Below are 15,289 nucleotides of genomic sequence, written 5' to 3'. Positions count from 1 at the left end.
AGTATTATAGGCCAGTCTATCATGGAGATTTTTTAAAGATAAAAGAATCAGCTTCTTCAGACTCTCTACTGTAGCCACTAAGGCTACCATCATGTCATTAGAGCTCAGCTTCAGTGCATAATCATAACTTTTCTAATGACAAAGTTCAAGTAATGAAAGTAAGAAAGACTTTCTTCCTAAAGTTCCCAGATAGAGAACATTTTTCCTTTTTTTTTTTTATTCAGTGGCTGTATGGAGTGGAGTCAATGTGGCAGGTGTTTCCCTTCAGGAGCTGAATCCAGAAATGGGAACTGACAATGACAGTGAGAACTGGAAGGAAGTTCATAAGCTGGTTATTGAAAGGTCAGTGGATGTGCTAGTTCACACTTGGCTCCTCAATCTATTGTCTGTTACTTGTCCATTGGGCAGAAGTTATATTGGATGCCTTTTCACTTAAACAGAGCCATAAACATGTGGCTACAAAGCTGGATAGGAGATTCTAAATGATCTACTCTTTCTTAATCACTTGGGAAAATGTTTGCCCTCACAAATAGTTTAAGAGATGCAAATTGATACAGTTTTGAGGTACCGCCTCACACCCAACAATTTGGCATCTTTCTTGATGATATATGCAGCCAATGAGGTGAGATTGGAAGCACCTACTTGTTTAATGAAACCTGTAATAGACAGGCTATATGGTAAAAAAAAATCAAATATTATCTTTCTCATGGAATTTTTTAATAGGTGAAAAAATACTGCAAATAGCACTCCAGTAGGAGTGATGCCTGAGAAAACTACTTCACCTCTCTCTGTTTACCTTTCTTTCCTGTGAAATTAGGGAGTGGAACTAGGTGATGTATTTGCTTCCTTCAAGGGGTATGCTGAAGCCAGGTCATACCCGCCACAAGACCTGATTGTTAATTTTTGATTTTGAGCTTTTACAACTTGGAAATAGGCAAATGTTATGAATCTGGTCTTGATTTATTGTTTTGTAATTGTCTAGACTCAAACAAAGAATAGCAGTGGAGTGAATATCTCATTTTCAACAAGCATGGAGATCAGAAATAAGTTTGTAGGGATTCTTTATAACAATGCAGCTAGGTAGTATAGTGATAGCCTGGGAGACAAGAAAACCCCAAATCCCATTAAAGACATTTACCAGTTAGGTGACCCTGGTCAAAATATTTAACCTCTGATTGTCTTAGTTTCCTCTTTTGTAAAAATAGATAACAATAGCACCAACATCCCATGGATATTGTGAGGTACAGTAGAGATAATAAAATCATAAAGTGTTTACTAGGTGCCTAGAACTTAGAAAGTGCTATATAAATGTTATCAATGATGATGGTGGTGACAATGTTGATGCTTCTATTTCTGCCATGGCCAAGTGATTTTTATATCCTCAAAGCAAAGCATATATATGTTTATATTCTCTCGTAGGAGAGAAAGAATTTGATGAGTGCACAGATAAGAATGAAATATTGCTTTAAAAATATAAGAAGGACTTTGCAGATAAAACCAAAAAAAGTTATTTGAACAAATATAGGGGATGTTTAACTTGCATCAGGAGATAGTGGGGGGAAGAATACCACATAGAAGAGAAAAGGAAGAAGAGGGATCATTGAATTATTTGGACCTAAGTAACAGAGAAAAGGCTCTTCCCAAAGGGAGGGAACTGGACCTTGACTGGACCTTGTGAGGAGGAAGCAACTGCTTTGTCCTCTAGTAAATGATAACATATAGACACAAGTCTTGTTAGATGAGAATATCCAGTATGAGTCAAAAGAAAAAGAGATGAGTAGCAATGATTGGTGACTCCCTACTGAGGGGTTCTCAGGCAGGCTATTTGTCAACCTTATAACAGATCTGCTAACTTTCTGGGGCCTTTATCAATGTTGTAAAAAAGTCTTTCAAAATTTGTCAAACTTGACCATTTTACAGTTAACCCTATTTGCTTCTGTTTCTTCATCTGTAAAATGATTAGAAGAAGTATATGGCAAACCACTCTAGTATCTTTGCCAAGAAAAACACAAAAATAGGGCATGAAGAGTCAGACATAATTGAAAAAAAAACAACAAAATAAGATGGTATTGGAATATTACATCTCCACTTGGGAGTTTTTATAATTTAGGGAAATTTGCCTCTAATCAGTATTATTTATCATTTCATCATCATGGGGGACATCTTCCAACCCACTAATTTTCTAAAATGCCAAAATGTACTTTGGGGTGTATGTTTTAGTCTGATTAAGATGATCAGGTCTTACAAGGTTGCCTAGACTTAATTTTGACAAAGATTTTTGTAAACTCTTAAATGAAAAAGGGAATTTCAGTAAAAATTCTACCCTTTTCCATTGTTTAAGGATTCTAGTTTGTATTGTCTTGTCCTGGGGCCAATGTTTTCCCACCATAGAAACAGTTAGCAGCTGTTGTTTTAAGCTAGTCTTCTTGGTGTTTTTTCCAACTTCAGGAAGCCTACTCCACTCTGTAAAGGAATTAAAATCAACTTCTTCAGTTTCCAGGTCCCTCTGAAGATCTTTGCTTTTTCTTGGAGGAGGAACTAGGTTGTTTTGCAGTACTAGTCTTTCAGTTCTTGGCATTGTTTTCATTTTTGACTTCACTTTCCTTTGTGGCTGATCCTGTTTCATTGTGATCCTGAATGATGCTCAAAAACCCTTGACATTTTTATACCAATGGGTGCTGCAGTTTTTATCATAGTCATTTAAGTGTGCTCTGTAAGAATTATGATTTTGCATGTTTCCTTTGAGAAATACTTATCTTTAAAAAAAAACACAGAATTAAAAACAAAAACACAAGATCATGAAGAATAGGAAACAGACCACAATACTTGTCCTGGTGCCATGGTTTTCAAGAGCAAAGAATGGGGTCTACAAACTATAGCCCAATGGTTTTGATTTCAGTTAAAGACAACATTTCAAACCATTTTGCTAAAAGGGATCATTACTTAATATCTAGAAAAAAAATAGTGATTACAGAGCCATCCATGGCTTTGTCAAGATTAGCTTATGTTAGGTTAACTTCATTTCATTTTTTGGTTGGTTTATTACACAGGTAGATTGGTATAAGATTATAGATAGTGTTAGCCAGTATTTTAGCAAAGCATTTGATAAGGTCACTGCTACTATTAGAGGAAAAGATAGGAAATCTCAGTAGAAACAATCTGAAGAAGAGTTGTGAGGTTTAGTGGACTTGAATCACAATCTATGGTGTATAAGCTGCCAAAAAATTTTTATGTAATCTTTGGCAGTTTTAAGAGAGCTTACAGGATGAGGGAAGTGAGTCATACTACAGCCCATGTCAATTACCTCCTGGTCAGATCAGTAGAATGGCTACTCTTGGAGGGCTGGAACTATCCATTTTGTATTGTTTTGTTTTGTTTTTATACTTAGCACCTAGCACCAATGTTTGTTGATCAAATAAAGGACTAAGCCATTGGTTTAGTTCTATAGGAAAGACACTGATAAACTGGAGGATGTTCAAAATAGGGCAACCAGGCTATTGATAGAGAAGTGCCTCCAGATTGTGTCATGTAAGAATCATTGGAAAGCTCTGGGGAGTTTTATTGTGGAGAAAAGAAAACTGTTGGTCAAGAGGAAGGAAGAGCTTGAGGTAGCCATTACAATTGTCATCAAGTAGTTGAAGGGGTATCATCTGAAAGAGGAATTGAATTAGACTTGTTTTGCTTCCCCCCAGAGGACTGTTCTAGGCATAATAGGAAGCTGTAAAGATTCAAGAGACTTAATATGAGGAGAAAACTTTCTAACAATTATAGTTATCCAAAAGGCTCAGGGCTTGCTTGAGAAGATAAGGATTCACTCTCATTGGGGATCTTCAGGCACAGACTGGACGACTACTTGTCAGATATGTTATAAAGGAGATGCTTGTTAATCAATGGATTAGATTTGATGATCTTTGAGGTCCTTTGAAATATAAAATTCTATGATTGATTCTAAGTGCTTTTAAAAGTGCTATTACTTAGAAATGATATTGACTCTGTAGATTTTAAAATTAAGATCCAATACTCCAAGTATTGTATTTAATAAGGTTTATTAATCATACCTTGAAGCAAAAAGACTAGAGAAACAGAGAGAGCTCACCCAGCCTTGCAAATGGGGAAAAAGAAGAAGCGAGGGGGAGGAGTCACAAAATTACATATACATATAACAAATGCAAAAGTGAATGAAGGAAAAAAGATTCTAGGGACAAGAAAAGAATTCTAGGAGATGAAGTCCAAATTTTCCTAATTATACAACTCTTTAGATAAACAAGAATGATTAATTCAGGTCACAAGCAGGGATGAATTCCTTTTAATGGTTTAAAGGAATTTAAACTGTTTATTTTTGTCAACACTAAAAATATTATTTCTTTTGCCAGCCTTTTGTACTTGTGTTTGCCATATAGTAAGTGAAGTTTAGACTATCTGTTACATAAAATGGCAGTGATAAAAGCATTCCTTTGACTAGTTTTTTGGGGGGACAGAATTATAATAACCAGGTCAAGCAATCTCGATTACAAAGACCTATCCTTAGAAATTTGATAATATTTTTATTTTAGGGCCATTTACATCACAATGAAATTATTGTATAAGGAATCTGATTTTGGTGTGGAAAGAAGTATCTTAGCTCTAAGGAACCTTAGAAATGTTGTTTAACTGGTACAGAGGGGTTAAGGAGATCTACTCAAGCCCATACAACTAATTTAGTGGTAAGGCCATGTCTAGAACTCAGGTCTCCTCTTTCAGGGAGTCAGATACTTAGGTTCATACCTCAGTTTTGTTACTGACTACTCGTGTCCTCTTGATCAAGTTATTTCAGCTATCTTGTCTTTAGGGTCATCATTTGTAAAATCAAGTAGTAGGACTAAATGATCTTTAAGGTACCTAATAGCCCTAGATTTTCTGTTTCTCTACTATGTATGCACCCAATAGAAAATGAACTCCTTGAGGAACAGGTCATTTTTTTCACCTTTTCTTACTTAGTACAGTACCTGGCACATAGTACACATAGCCCACTTTTTGATATTGTTCATTCATTTCAATCATGTTGTGAACCCATTTGGGCTTTTCTTGGCAAAGATCCTGGGGTAGTTTGCCATTTCAGATCATTTTACAGATGACAAAACTGAGGCAAACAGAGTTAAGTGACTTGCAAAGAGCCCCATGGCTAGTTAGCATCTGAGAATGGATTGGAACTCAGGTTTTCTTGACTCCAGACCTGGCACTCTATCCATTAGGTCACCTAACTGCCCTGGACCACATTTTATAACATGCTTTCCTTGCAAAATTCCAATGAAGTAGGTAAGGCAAGTAGTATTGCCCCCATTATATATAAAGAAACTGAAGCACAGAGCTATTAATTGATTTTCCCATGATCCACGCAAAATAGTAATAGGACTAGAATCTAGGTATTTTGACCCCTCCATTCTTTCTCACTCCATCGTGCTTCTCCTTCTACCTTTGATTTTAAAACTACTCCCCAGTATATTTCTGTGGCATTGATAAGAATAAATGAAATTTTTTGGGCAAGATTTCACCTTGTTTGAAGCTGTTTCAAGCATGCACAACTCCAGTAAGGTCTTTGACTCAAGAAAAGGAAATTTTCTATTTGGGAAACTGCTCTTCTCATCCTTTCTTGAATATATGGCCAATTGGATATTTATGTATATGAATTTGAATTACTGTGAGACTTGTTCATATTATTTCACCACTCTTCTACCTAACTTAAAAAAAACCAAACTTTTACCTTCCTTCTTATTTTTTCTAAGGCAGAAGAGTGGTAAGGGCTAGGCAGTGGGGTTTAAATGACTTGCCCAGGATCACACAGCTACCGAATGTCTGAGTTCGGCTTTGAATCCAGGACCTCCCACCTCTGGGCCCCGTGCCCTATCCACTGAACTAACTAGCTGCTCCTTAACTTACCTTTTGAATAGCTTTTTTAAAAAATTCTAAGAAGTCATGGTGTTATATAAAATTACAAACTAGTAGCTAGATGGGATATTAATTATCATCTTATTCAATTCCTTTCATTTTACAGGTGAGGAAACTTAGTTCCAGAGAGAATAATCAGAAAATTGCCCAAGGTCACAAAAGTAGAACTAGAAAGCCCTGAGATTTGAACCTCAGCCCAATAACTCCTAAACTCAGTGATATTTCCTTTGTCTGACCCTGCTTTTTGAACTACTGTGAAATCATTCTTGACCAAACTACTTATAATTATGTAAGGCAATAAACTATTTATAATTTAAATCTACAAATTCATAATTCAAAAATGTTAACTCTCTGAATACATCTTTATTTTAAAATGTATTAATAATTATTTTATTTTTAGATAACTTTCCTTTCCAAATGTATATTTCCCAGAGAGCTGTCCCTTGCAACAGAGAAAGAGTGATATGGGGAAGAAAACAGTTCTGCCTTCTGGCATGTTGGCATGCTGCCAGCATATCAACTGAGTGTGATGCATATGCAACGTGAGGTTGCATCCTAAGGAATATCTTAATTTTATTTGAGTGCTCTCTTTCATGTTTCTTTTTTTTTTTTTTAGTGCCTATGAAGTGATCAAACTTAAAGGATACACTAACTGGGCTATTGGATTAAGTGTTGCTGATCTTATTGAGACCATGTTAAAAAATCTATCCAGGATTCATCCTGTGTCCACTATGGTGAAGGTAAGAAAAACTTATAGGGAAATAAAATACTATTTCCTTCCTTTCTATTAAGGGATATTTAATAAAGACTGTTGTTTATTCAAATTCTTTTATTTCAAAGGATTTCTTATTCTAGATATTAGTCTGACATCTCTCTTAGCAATTAATTTATAAAATTATTTTACAGAATGAGTTGTTTCTGCAGCTGACTAATCTCATTATTTTTATATTTCTTATAGTTATAGTTACTCTATTGTACAATTTTTATGTAACAGGACCTTGGGTATAGTAATTTTGTTGGAGTGAGCAGACATAGTCTTTTCCCTTTTAAGTTTAATTGATGTCCTTTATTTTAACATCTTAGCCATTTTTGTATATGCCTCCCCAAATCCCCCTCTCTACACCCTGCCCTGGGATTGAACTCTCCCTTGTAAGACAAAAACAGTTAAACAAAAAGTAATGGATACAATGACCATTTCTGACAGTGTATGCAATATTTTATTCTAGTAGCCTCTAAGGTGAGAAGAGGAAGGTTTGTTCCATTATCTACTCTCTTGAACCATTTTTAGTTTTCTTGTTCCTCAGAGTTTGTTTCCTTTTAGTGTTCTGTTCATTTTTGTTGTGTAGATTGTTCTTTTGGTTTACCTTATTTTTCTCAGCAGAATAAACCAGCCTTTCTTCATATCCAGTCATCATTTTGACTACTAGAGCTTAGCAAAAATCTTATAAAACAAATGTTACTTGGAAAACAAGATGTAAGGATGAATTTGAAAATTATATTTGGAAATATCATTTGCATTATTTATTGTTGTGCATATATTAGAGAGAGGACTGAGTAATGGACTGAGTACTAGACTTGGAATCAAGAAGAAAGGCCTGGGTTCAAAGTTTGCCACTCACAATAGTGGTGGGACCCTATGCAGATCATTTAACTTCTTTGGGTTTCAGACAGATCCTTAGGACTATACTATTCTCTAAGTGTAGTCCTGGGACCCCTTGGGACTACTGAGACTCATTTGGGGATCCATGAAATTACAATTATTTTTATAAACATATTCATAAAATAATTTTAAGAGTTTAAAAGAATGTAAAAACCAAAAAAATTGAGAATCACTGAACTGACGTAGAATCCAGTGGTACTAACCAAGTCAAAGCAACATGATTATTTCCATAGTTAAAAGTTTTGCATGGCACTGTCAGCATTTTAACCATACACCCATTATTTTTGCCCTCCCACTTTTCATGTGAAATGCATAACAAAGATAGCATAAAACTCTGGTGGTAGTATTTTGCCTTTAATATCAGTACAATCATAAATGTATTTATTGGACATATTTTATTAGCTTTCATTTTGTTACACTGTAGAAGTTTACTTAGAAGTTCATCTGACCTTTTTTCTCCCCTATTTGGAAACAACAGGAGTTTGAACTCTCTCAGATATAATAGTTACACTAGGTAATTTCTAAGATCTCTTCCACTCTAGGACTCTATGAGAAGGTTGCATGGGCTAACTACCACCTGAAAATTCTTTTCTCATCAAAAGACCTTTAAGAACAGAAACCTAGGAGACAGGGGCTCAGTGGAGAGAGAGCCAGGCCTAGAGATGGGAGGTCCTAGGTTCAAATCTGGCCTCAGACACTTCTCTCTGTGTGACCCTGGGCAAGTCACTTAACCCCCATTGCCTAACCCTTCCTGCTCTTCTTCCTTGGAACTAATACCCAGTATTGATTCTAAGATGGAAGGTAAAAGTTAAAAACAACATCCAAAAATGAACAAAAACCTACAACAAGATGCTCGGAGGTCTTGTTTTCAAATTCTAGTGAACAGCTAGTACTTGTGCAACTGGAGCAAAACTCAGTTCCTCATTTTTAAAAGAAGAGGATAGAATTAAGTAACCTCTACAGTTCCTTCTGTCTCTAAATCTGTAATCTATTAGCACTGAATTTAGACATACATGAAAAATGATATCCCACCAATCCCATGAGGCAAAAATTGAATTTGACTTAATTATACCTAGAGAACCAAATCTGCCTGAAATTTTTCCAACAGGGTGGTGATGTTTTATGCATAGGAATAGACAATCCAAATTACTTTCCATGGTTGAAAAATATGCACCGAAGACTGTCTTTGATTATTATATTCATAGAGCTACATATTTTCTCTGGGACTGATCTGCCTATGCAGAAACATAGAGTTAATGTAAGTGATAAATACTGAGTTTTCCAAATTATCTGTGCCTTGATCCAGTTCCCAGTAACCTGATGACTATCCTATCAGAATATCCGAATGGAATAGTGTTGGTTCAACTGCTGAAAAGATTTCAAATGCTTTATATTTATCTTTCATAGACTAATTGACATTATTTCTTCACCAAAGGGGATGTATGGCATCGAGAATGAGGTATTCCTCAGCCTTCCATGTATTCTGAATGCCCGAGGACTAACCAGTGTTATCAACCAGAAGCTGAAAGATGATGAGGTAGCTCAACTCAAGAAGAGCGCAGATACCTTGTGGGACATCCAAAAAGATCTGAAAGACCTGTAACATCCATAGTAATATTCTGTAGAAACCCAATCAATATGATATGATTCGCTGTGCCCACTTAGTGCTTAGCCATCTTGGTGGTTAGAATTTTTCTCTCTTGAACTCAACTCTGGCCACAGCATCAAAGTATATAACTAAAAGGCTTGCTCTGTGAACCAATAAATCGATTACTGAAGTGTGCTTTCTTCCCCAAGATACATTTTTAAAATCCTTACAGTTCTATGAATAGCATTTTTTTCTTTTTAACAGAAGAGTATGATGAAAAAAATTCCAGTTGTAATTGTTTGGCTAAATAATCTGTGTCTCCAGAAGGTTTTGTTTTGTTAGCAAATTGTGCTTATAATGCTATTAACTGCTCATATTTTTGCTAAATATTGCTTTTTTTGGATAGAACTGGAATATAATAATACTTTAAAAAATGAAAATGATGTCAAGGTGGAAAACATTCTTCATCTGAACCTTACAAAAACAGTCATATTAGATTGGTTCTCCATTATAACCTTAAGGTCTAATTTCCCTTTGATAGCTTTCTGGGGCAAAAAGAAATATAAATTTGAGGTGAGGACAAAATCTGTGATTGAGAAGGCAGGGTTGGGATAGAGGGTGAATTATTAGTTGTCTGTTGAATAGATCAAATCACAAGATTTTTGGTGCCGGGCATTTTACCTGTCAACCTCAAGGTAAATTAATGGTATTACAAAGAAAGAACCCTGCTGTATTGTGTAAATTGCTGTTTCACCCAGTGTGAACTATAAAATTGTTGGAATTTTTGCTTCACTTTATTGGAAGGAAAGCCTGCCTTAGCTGGGGATGGTGGGAGGTGGTGGGAGGACAGTTGGGAAGGACTGACTGAAGGAGCACCATACAGCATGAGGGACTACCATTGGGGACCTTATTATTTAAACTTATCTACACCTTGTCAAGAATAATGTGTTGTTTCTTCACCAAAACATGGTCCTTTAGGCACAAAGAAATCTGACTACCAAGATAGGATGGGATTGTAGTGATAAACTTTACAACAACAACAACAAAAACTAGTACCAGGAGTCCAGTAGGACAGAAATGGCTGCCTTACCCTGAAGGATACTGAGACGGTAGAGTCCCTTGCCTAGAACAACATAACATCACACCTCCCATGTCCAAATTGTTAATGGCCCCTTTCCATTGTTGCTACTGTTCTTGTGATGGCTCCAGTTTAGTTCATCAGAGAGCGAATGATGTCTCTGATGGCTGCTGGCTAGCATGCCCCACAAATAACTGCAGTTGGAGATGTTGGCAGATTTTTATCATTGGTCTTGACCCCAAAAGATAATTCAGTCCTATTCTTTCAAAGTTTCAGACCACTTGACCACAGCCATAGTCAATGTCTAGGAACTGGTTCAGATGATCCTCTCTGTCTCATTTCCATGGTTCCCTCATGTGTCAGCCCTACATCCAGGAGTTCAGACCACTGGAAAGACTTTCCAGAACCTCAATTCTCTTCTATCTAGATTAGTAGTTAATGAAGTTCAACTGCATATTGTAATTGTTAAAGGGATTGTAGAGGATTGAAGAGGTACAGGGGATAAGGAAGGTTTTGTAACAGGGAATGGAGGAGTTGAAGGGACAGAGGGAATATGGATGCTGGTGAGGTAAAAGGAGAGAAATACTCCTGAGAGGCATTTTTTGAAAAATGGGGTTCCTGAAAAATGGACCAACTGTAATCGCCTGAGGGTATGTCTTCTCTATTGATTGATGTTGAAGATACCCCAGAGCAGGTAAGCATGGACCCTCCTGAGGGACAACCCCCCCCCAACAAGGTTACCCAGCAGGGGTCTGATAAGGACTGTTTATGGCTGAATGGCTATCCTTAGGTTCTGCTCCCTCTATGTCCCCCAAAATGATAATCCTCCTCTTATCTGATTGCAGGTTATTTAACTCAAGATGAATTTTAATAATAAGTTTGGATTGAGAAGGTATCAGGGTAGAGGGAAGAGAGGTTCCCTATACTTTTCCCAGATTGAGTTTGAGTCTCTCTCTCAGCTTTTGAGCTGAGGCCAGACCTTATAGGCCGGTAGAGGGTTTCTTTTACTCCTGTCTATGCTAATCTATGCTAGCTTTCTTAAATTCAAAGTCTTAGCAGTAGACAGCAAGAGGAAGAAAAGGTTAGAAAAGGTGCTGACATTCAGAGCAGGTTGGGCCTGTCTTTTCAGGCTAATGCCCTAAAGACTGGTCTTAAGTTCAAACTGCTCCCCTTAAATCCTTTTGTTAGATGACAGGATCACAGGAATCCAGGTAGCGCACATAGTTGGGAAATATCCAGGAATAGAGGTACTTATATGGAGAGGCAGGGAGAGCGAGCACTCCTTCCAGTCCAAGGACCAGGAAAGAGAAACCTCAAGAGCAACTGTCACTCTCCCAGTCACCCCTCCCCCTACCAACTGTCGTTGTTGTCAATATCTTCATTCCAACATTCCAACTGCTGTCATTTCCACCTGAGTGGCAGAAAGGCCTACAGCTTGATTCAGTTTTCCTTTCCACAATATGCTTCTCCCATGTCACATAGAACCACTAGTAAACCAGGCAAAATTGTGTTCTAAAAGGAGGCAGCTGGGTGGCTCAGTGGATTGAGAGCCAGACCTAGAGACAGGAGGTCCTAGATTCAAATCTGGCCTCAGGCACTTCCCAGCTGGGTAACCCTGGGCAAGCCACTTAACCCCCATTGCCTTTAAAATAAAATAAATAAAAGGAGGCAGCTGGAGACTCACCAAGGAGGATTCTTGGACCCTCCAACATGTAGGAGAGTCCAAGGTATAGATGATTCACAATTCCTTGCCCTGGAAGCCTGTTTCCCCTTCAAGGAGACTTTATCAAGTTCACTTTGCGAACCAATGTCATCAATGGACAGGTCAGTACCTTGCTTACCTGGGCTGTCTCCCAGGTTAACTTTTATCTGAGACAAGGTTATTCAGTTGATAGATCAGTTCCCTTCTAAGATAGGTCAAGCTGTCCTTCCATTGGTGATTTTTGCTACTGACTCTTGCTGAGAAGCTAACAAAATCAATTCCATTTCTGGATACTCCTTCACTCAAGATTAACAATGCATTCATATACATATCATATAGAAACTTATGGAAATAACTGCCTCCATTCTCACTAGCATCTGTCAGCAGTCTTCTTCATTTTGCCAAAGAAGAAAGCAAGAGATGGTCTGCTTGAAGAATTTTGTATGCATATTCTGTCTCTTTCCTGTATCATTGGTTCTTCTGATTTCTCAACCCCAGACGACTCTCAGTCCATAGTACCAACTCATTTCTTTACAGAGATATTAGGGTTAGAGGAAGAAAAGATCACAGTGATCTAGAGCTTGAAAGAACATCAGGTGTTTTCTAGTCCAACCTTCTTGTTTTATAGTTAAGTAAACAAGTAACACCTATTTTAAAGTATCAGATCTAGGATTTAAACTTAGGGCCCTTAACTCCAAGTTTAATAGGAGAGTTGTGTGGATGAATAAACAACAAAACTGGCTGGATTTTGTGGTTGAAGGAGTCAAAGATAACTCCAATATTTTGAGTCTTAATATTGAAATAATGTAGTATTGACAGAAATAAGAAAATAAATTCTTTACACACATACTTTCAGCTATATGCAGTATGACAAAACCTACCAAGTATTCCCTAAAGAAATTTTACAAAATTATACATGAAACTGGATTAATTTATCCCCAAAAGAAAATTGACTCTAATACTTGTGAAATCATTGTGACATGAAATTTTACCAGTTCAATGATGCAAAAATTTATTAGTCACCTATTGTATTCAAAACATGCTTGGAATGCTATGGGATCCTATAACTTCTCAAAACATCTCTGGAAATTAGAAAAATATGAAAGCATGATTCCCATTCAAGTAATTATCAATTACTATTCCTTTGTGCAAGTATTTTTTTAGCACCAAGAAAGGTAAGTAAGGGCCATGTCATGTGATCCATGGACCATAGAGTGAGAGTCTGAAAACTAACTACCACAAAGCATCTGGAATCGGTAGAATTTTGAGGGATTGTATATCTTGTAGGACATCATCTTTCCTCCCTTATTAAATTTTTGTACTGGAAAGAATGTTCCTGGTTAGGCTTCAGCACATAACCTGTACAGTCAATGTGCTAATACATCTCAGGTAGAAATTGAGAAAAGGTAGTTGGAACAATGTATTAATTGATTGGTTTCATTTGTATCATTCTTTACACTAACAAGGAAGAGCATAGAAGAATGGGAATTTGATATTCCTTTTTCATAGAAGCATGCAAATAATGACCTGCTTCATTTGTTACATTTTTCTACAGTGCCTTTGTTAAGTTTAATTATAGAACAATCTAGGAATAATATCAGCAGGATGGCATTAATATTTGATGAATATAATTATATATAGCAATTAAAATGATCTTGACAGACTGATTTATCTTAATTCAAGTCATTTTAATTGTGATCAAATGACTGGACCATCATAAGGCAAACTGAAACTCTTGGTACAGGTACCTATGTACATTTTGGGGAGCTTATTATACAACCCCCTCCCTTGAACATCCCAGGACATCTTTAATAGGTGATAGCCTCTTAAGAGGTGTGCCATCAGATCCTTAGCCCTTCTCCAAACTGACAGATGAAGTGTTGCACATCTGCCAGAAAAGTAGCATTCTAGAACTTTTCCTGTCAGCTAGTCGGTGAAAAAAAACATATTTCTCAGGATAAAGAAAATGTAAAAATCTATAGACTAAATGAAGCCAGATGTGAGAATTTTTTTCTCTTCCTCTTCAAGAAGGTAGGGAATATGATATAGGTTGTACATATGTTATATAATACATATTTCCATATTCAGCATGTTGTGGAACAAGACACGCAGTTCTTACAATAGAGAAACATTCAAAGAAGAATTAAGGTGATTGCTAAGGAAATGCTTCGGTCTGCATTTGAACTCCATCAGTTCCTTCTATGGCAGTAGATAGATATGAAGTTTTAAAAATAGAAGATTTCAATTTAAATCAAATACACTTTTACACAGTACCTGCTACATGCCAGGTCCCCCTGTAAGGGACAGTGTGAAGGGAAAGCTGCCTGTTGTATGAAGAATTCAAATTATGACTACTAGATCATAAAATTATAAGAAATGTAACCCTTGTTACAAAATAGCCTCTCCTAGGGGCTATAGAAACTCTTACTATCTTTTTAAAAGCATAGTTTCAGGTGGAATATTATGAAAAGACAATTTGTTCTGGCAACAGGGATATTTGCTGTTGCTTGTAAAAGTTACTCATTTTCAAGATTTTATGCTCCAAGTAGGGAGGTTAGTTGTAGCCATTACAAAAATATTTAAGGAATAATACATCTTTATGACATGTAAAAATGAACTATCCATTATTCATATGAAACTGCTACAACATCATAAAGTCACAGAATATTTAGAAGTTGGGGGATTTCTGAAGTCATGGATCCAAATTTTGTCTGAACACGAATCCCCTCTACAAAATGCCTTACCAGTGGTCATTCAGTTCTTTAAAATCAGACACTGAACCAGCTCAAAAGCTATATAATGATGGGCTAGCACAGAGGTGTCAAATATGTTGCTTTCCAGCCACCTGGGGCTCATAGCCCTCTCCAAAGCAGCCCACATCAGATTAAAATGTAATTGGGAAATGTTTAACAAAATAAATAAAAATACAATAAATTACAGACATATTTAACAATGAAGTCAATATGTAAACGAACAGGAATGTATGGTTTCATGGTCCCCATTTCCATTTGAGTTTGACACCACTGGCCTAGCCTATATCTTTTCATCTTGTCTATGAAAGCATGAGAATCTCGCTATATTTCTTCCTTTGATTCCTATGCCTAATTATCTTGTCCCCCAAAATTGGTTTTAAATGATCTGTTCATTATTTAAATATTAGAATAATTTTCAAAATAAATCATTAATACCAAAAATGCTTCCCTTTTTAAAAAAGAAAAAGACTGTTAAGAAAATACAGCTGATAGTGACCATGTCTGACAGTTTATGCAGTTTTTCAAGCTTGTAGCACTGGCTCTACCAAAAGAAAAGTTGTGATAAGCAAAATGATTTCAAAAA

General features: G+C 36.5%; 1 protein-coding gene across 3 annotated transcripts in view; it reads left to right on the top strand.

Annotated features, from left to right (window-relative positions):
• Positions 1–9,368, top strand: part of LDHB (lactate dehydrogenase B) — a 28,358-nt gene extending 18,990 nt beyond the window's left edge. For all 3 annotated transcript variants that reach the window (XM_007503499.3, NM_001032978.1, XM_056797309.1), the window contains 3 exon segments: positions 225–342; positions 6,542–6,665; positions 9,021–9,368. In XM_007503499.3, coding sequence (XP_007503561.1) covers positions 225–342; positions 6,542–6,665; positions 9,021–9,188 — 410 coding nt within the window. In that variant the 3' untranslated portion in view covers positions 9,189–9,368.
• Positions 9,369–15,289: the final 5,921 nt, after the last annotated feature.

This window comes from Monodelphis domestica, chromosome 5, assembly GCF_027887165.1.
Source record: "Monodelphis domestica isolate mMonDom1 chromosome 5, mMonDom1.pri, whole genome shotgun sequence".
NCBI classification, from domain to species: Eukaryota; Metazoa; Chordata; class Mammalia; order Didelphimorphia; family Didelphidae; genus Monodelphis; species Monodelphis domestica.
This window is presented reverse-complemented; position numbering and strand designations above follow the sequence as displayed.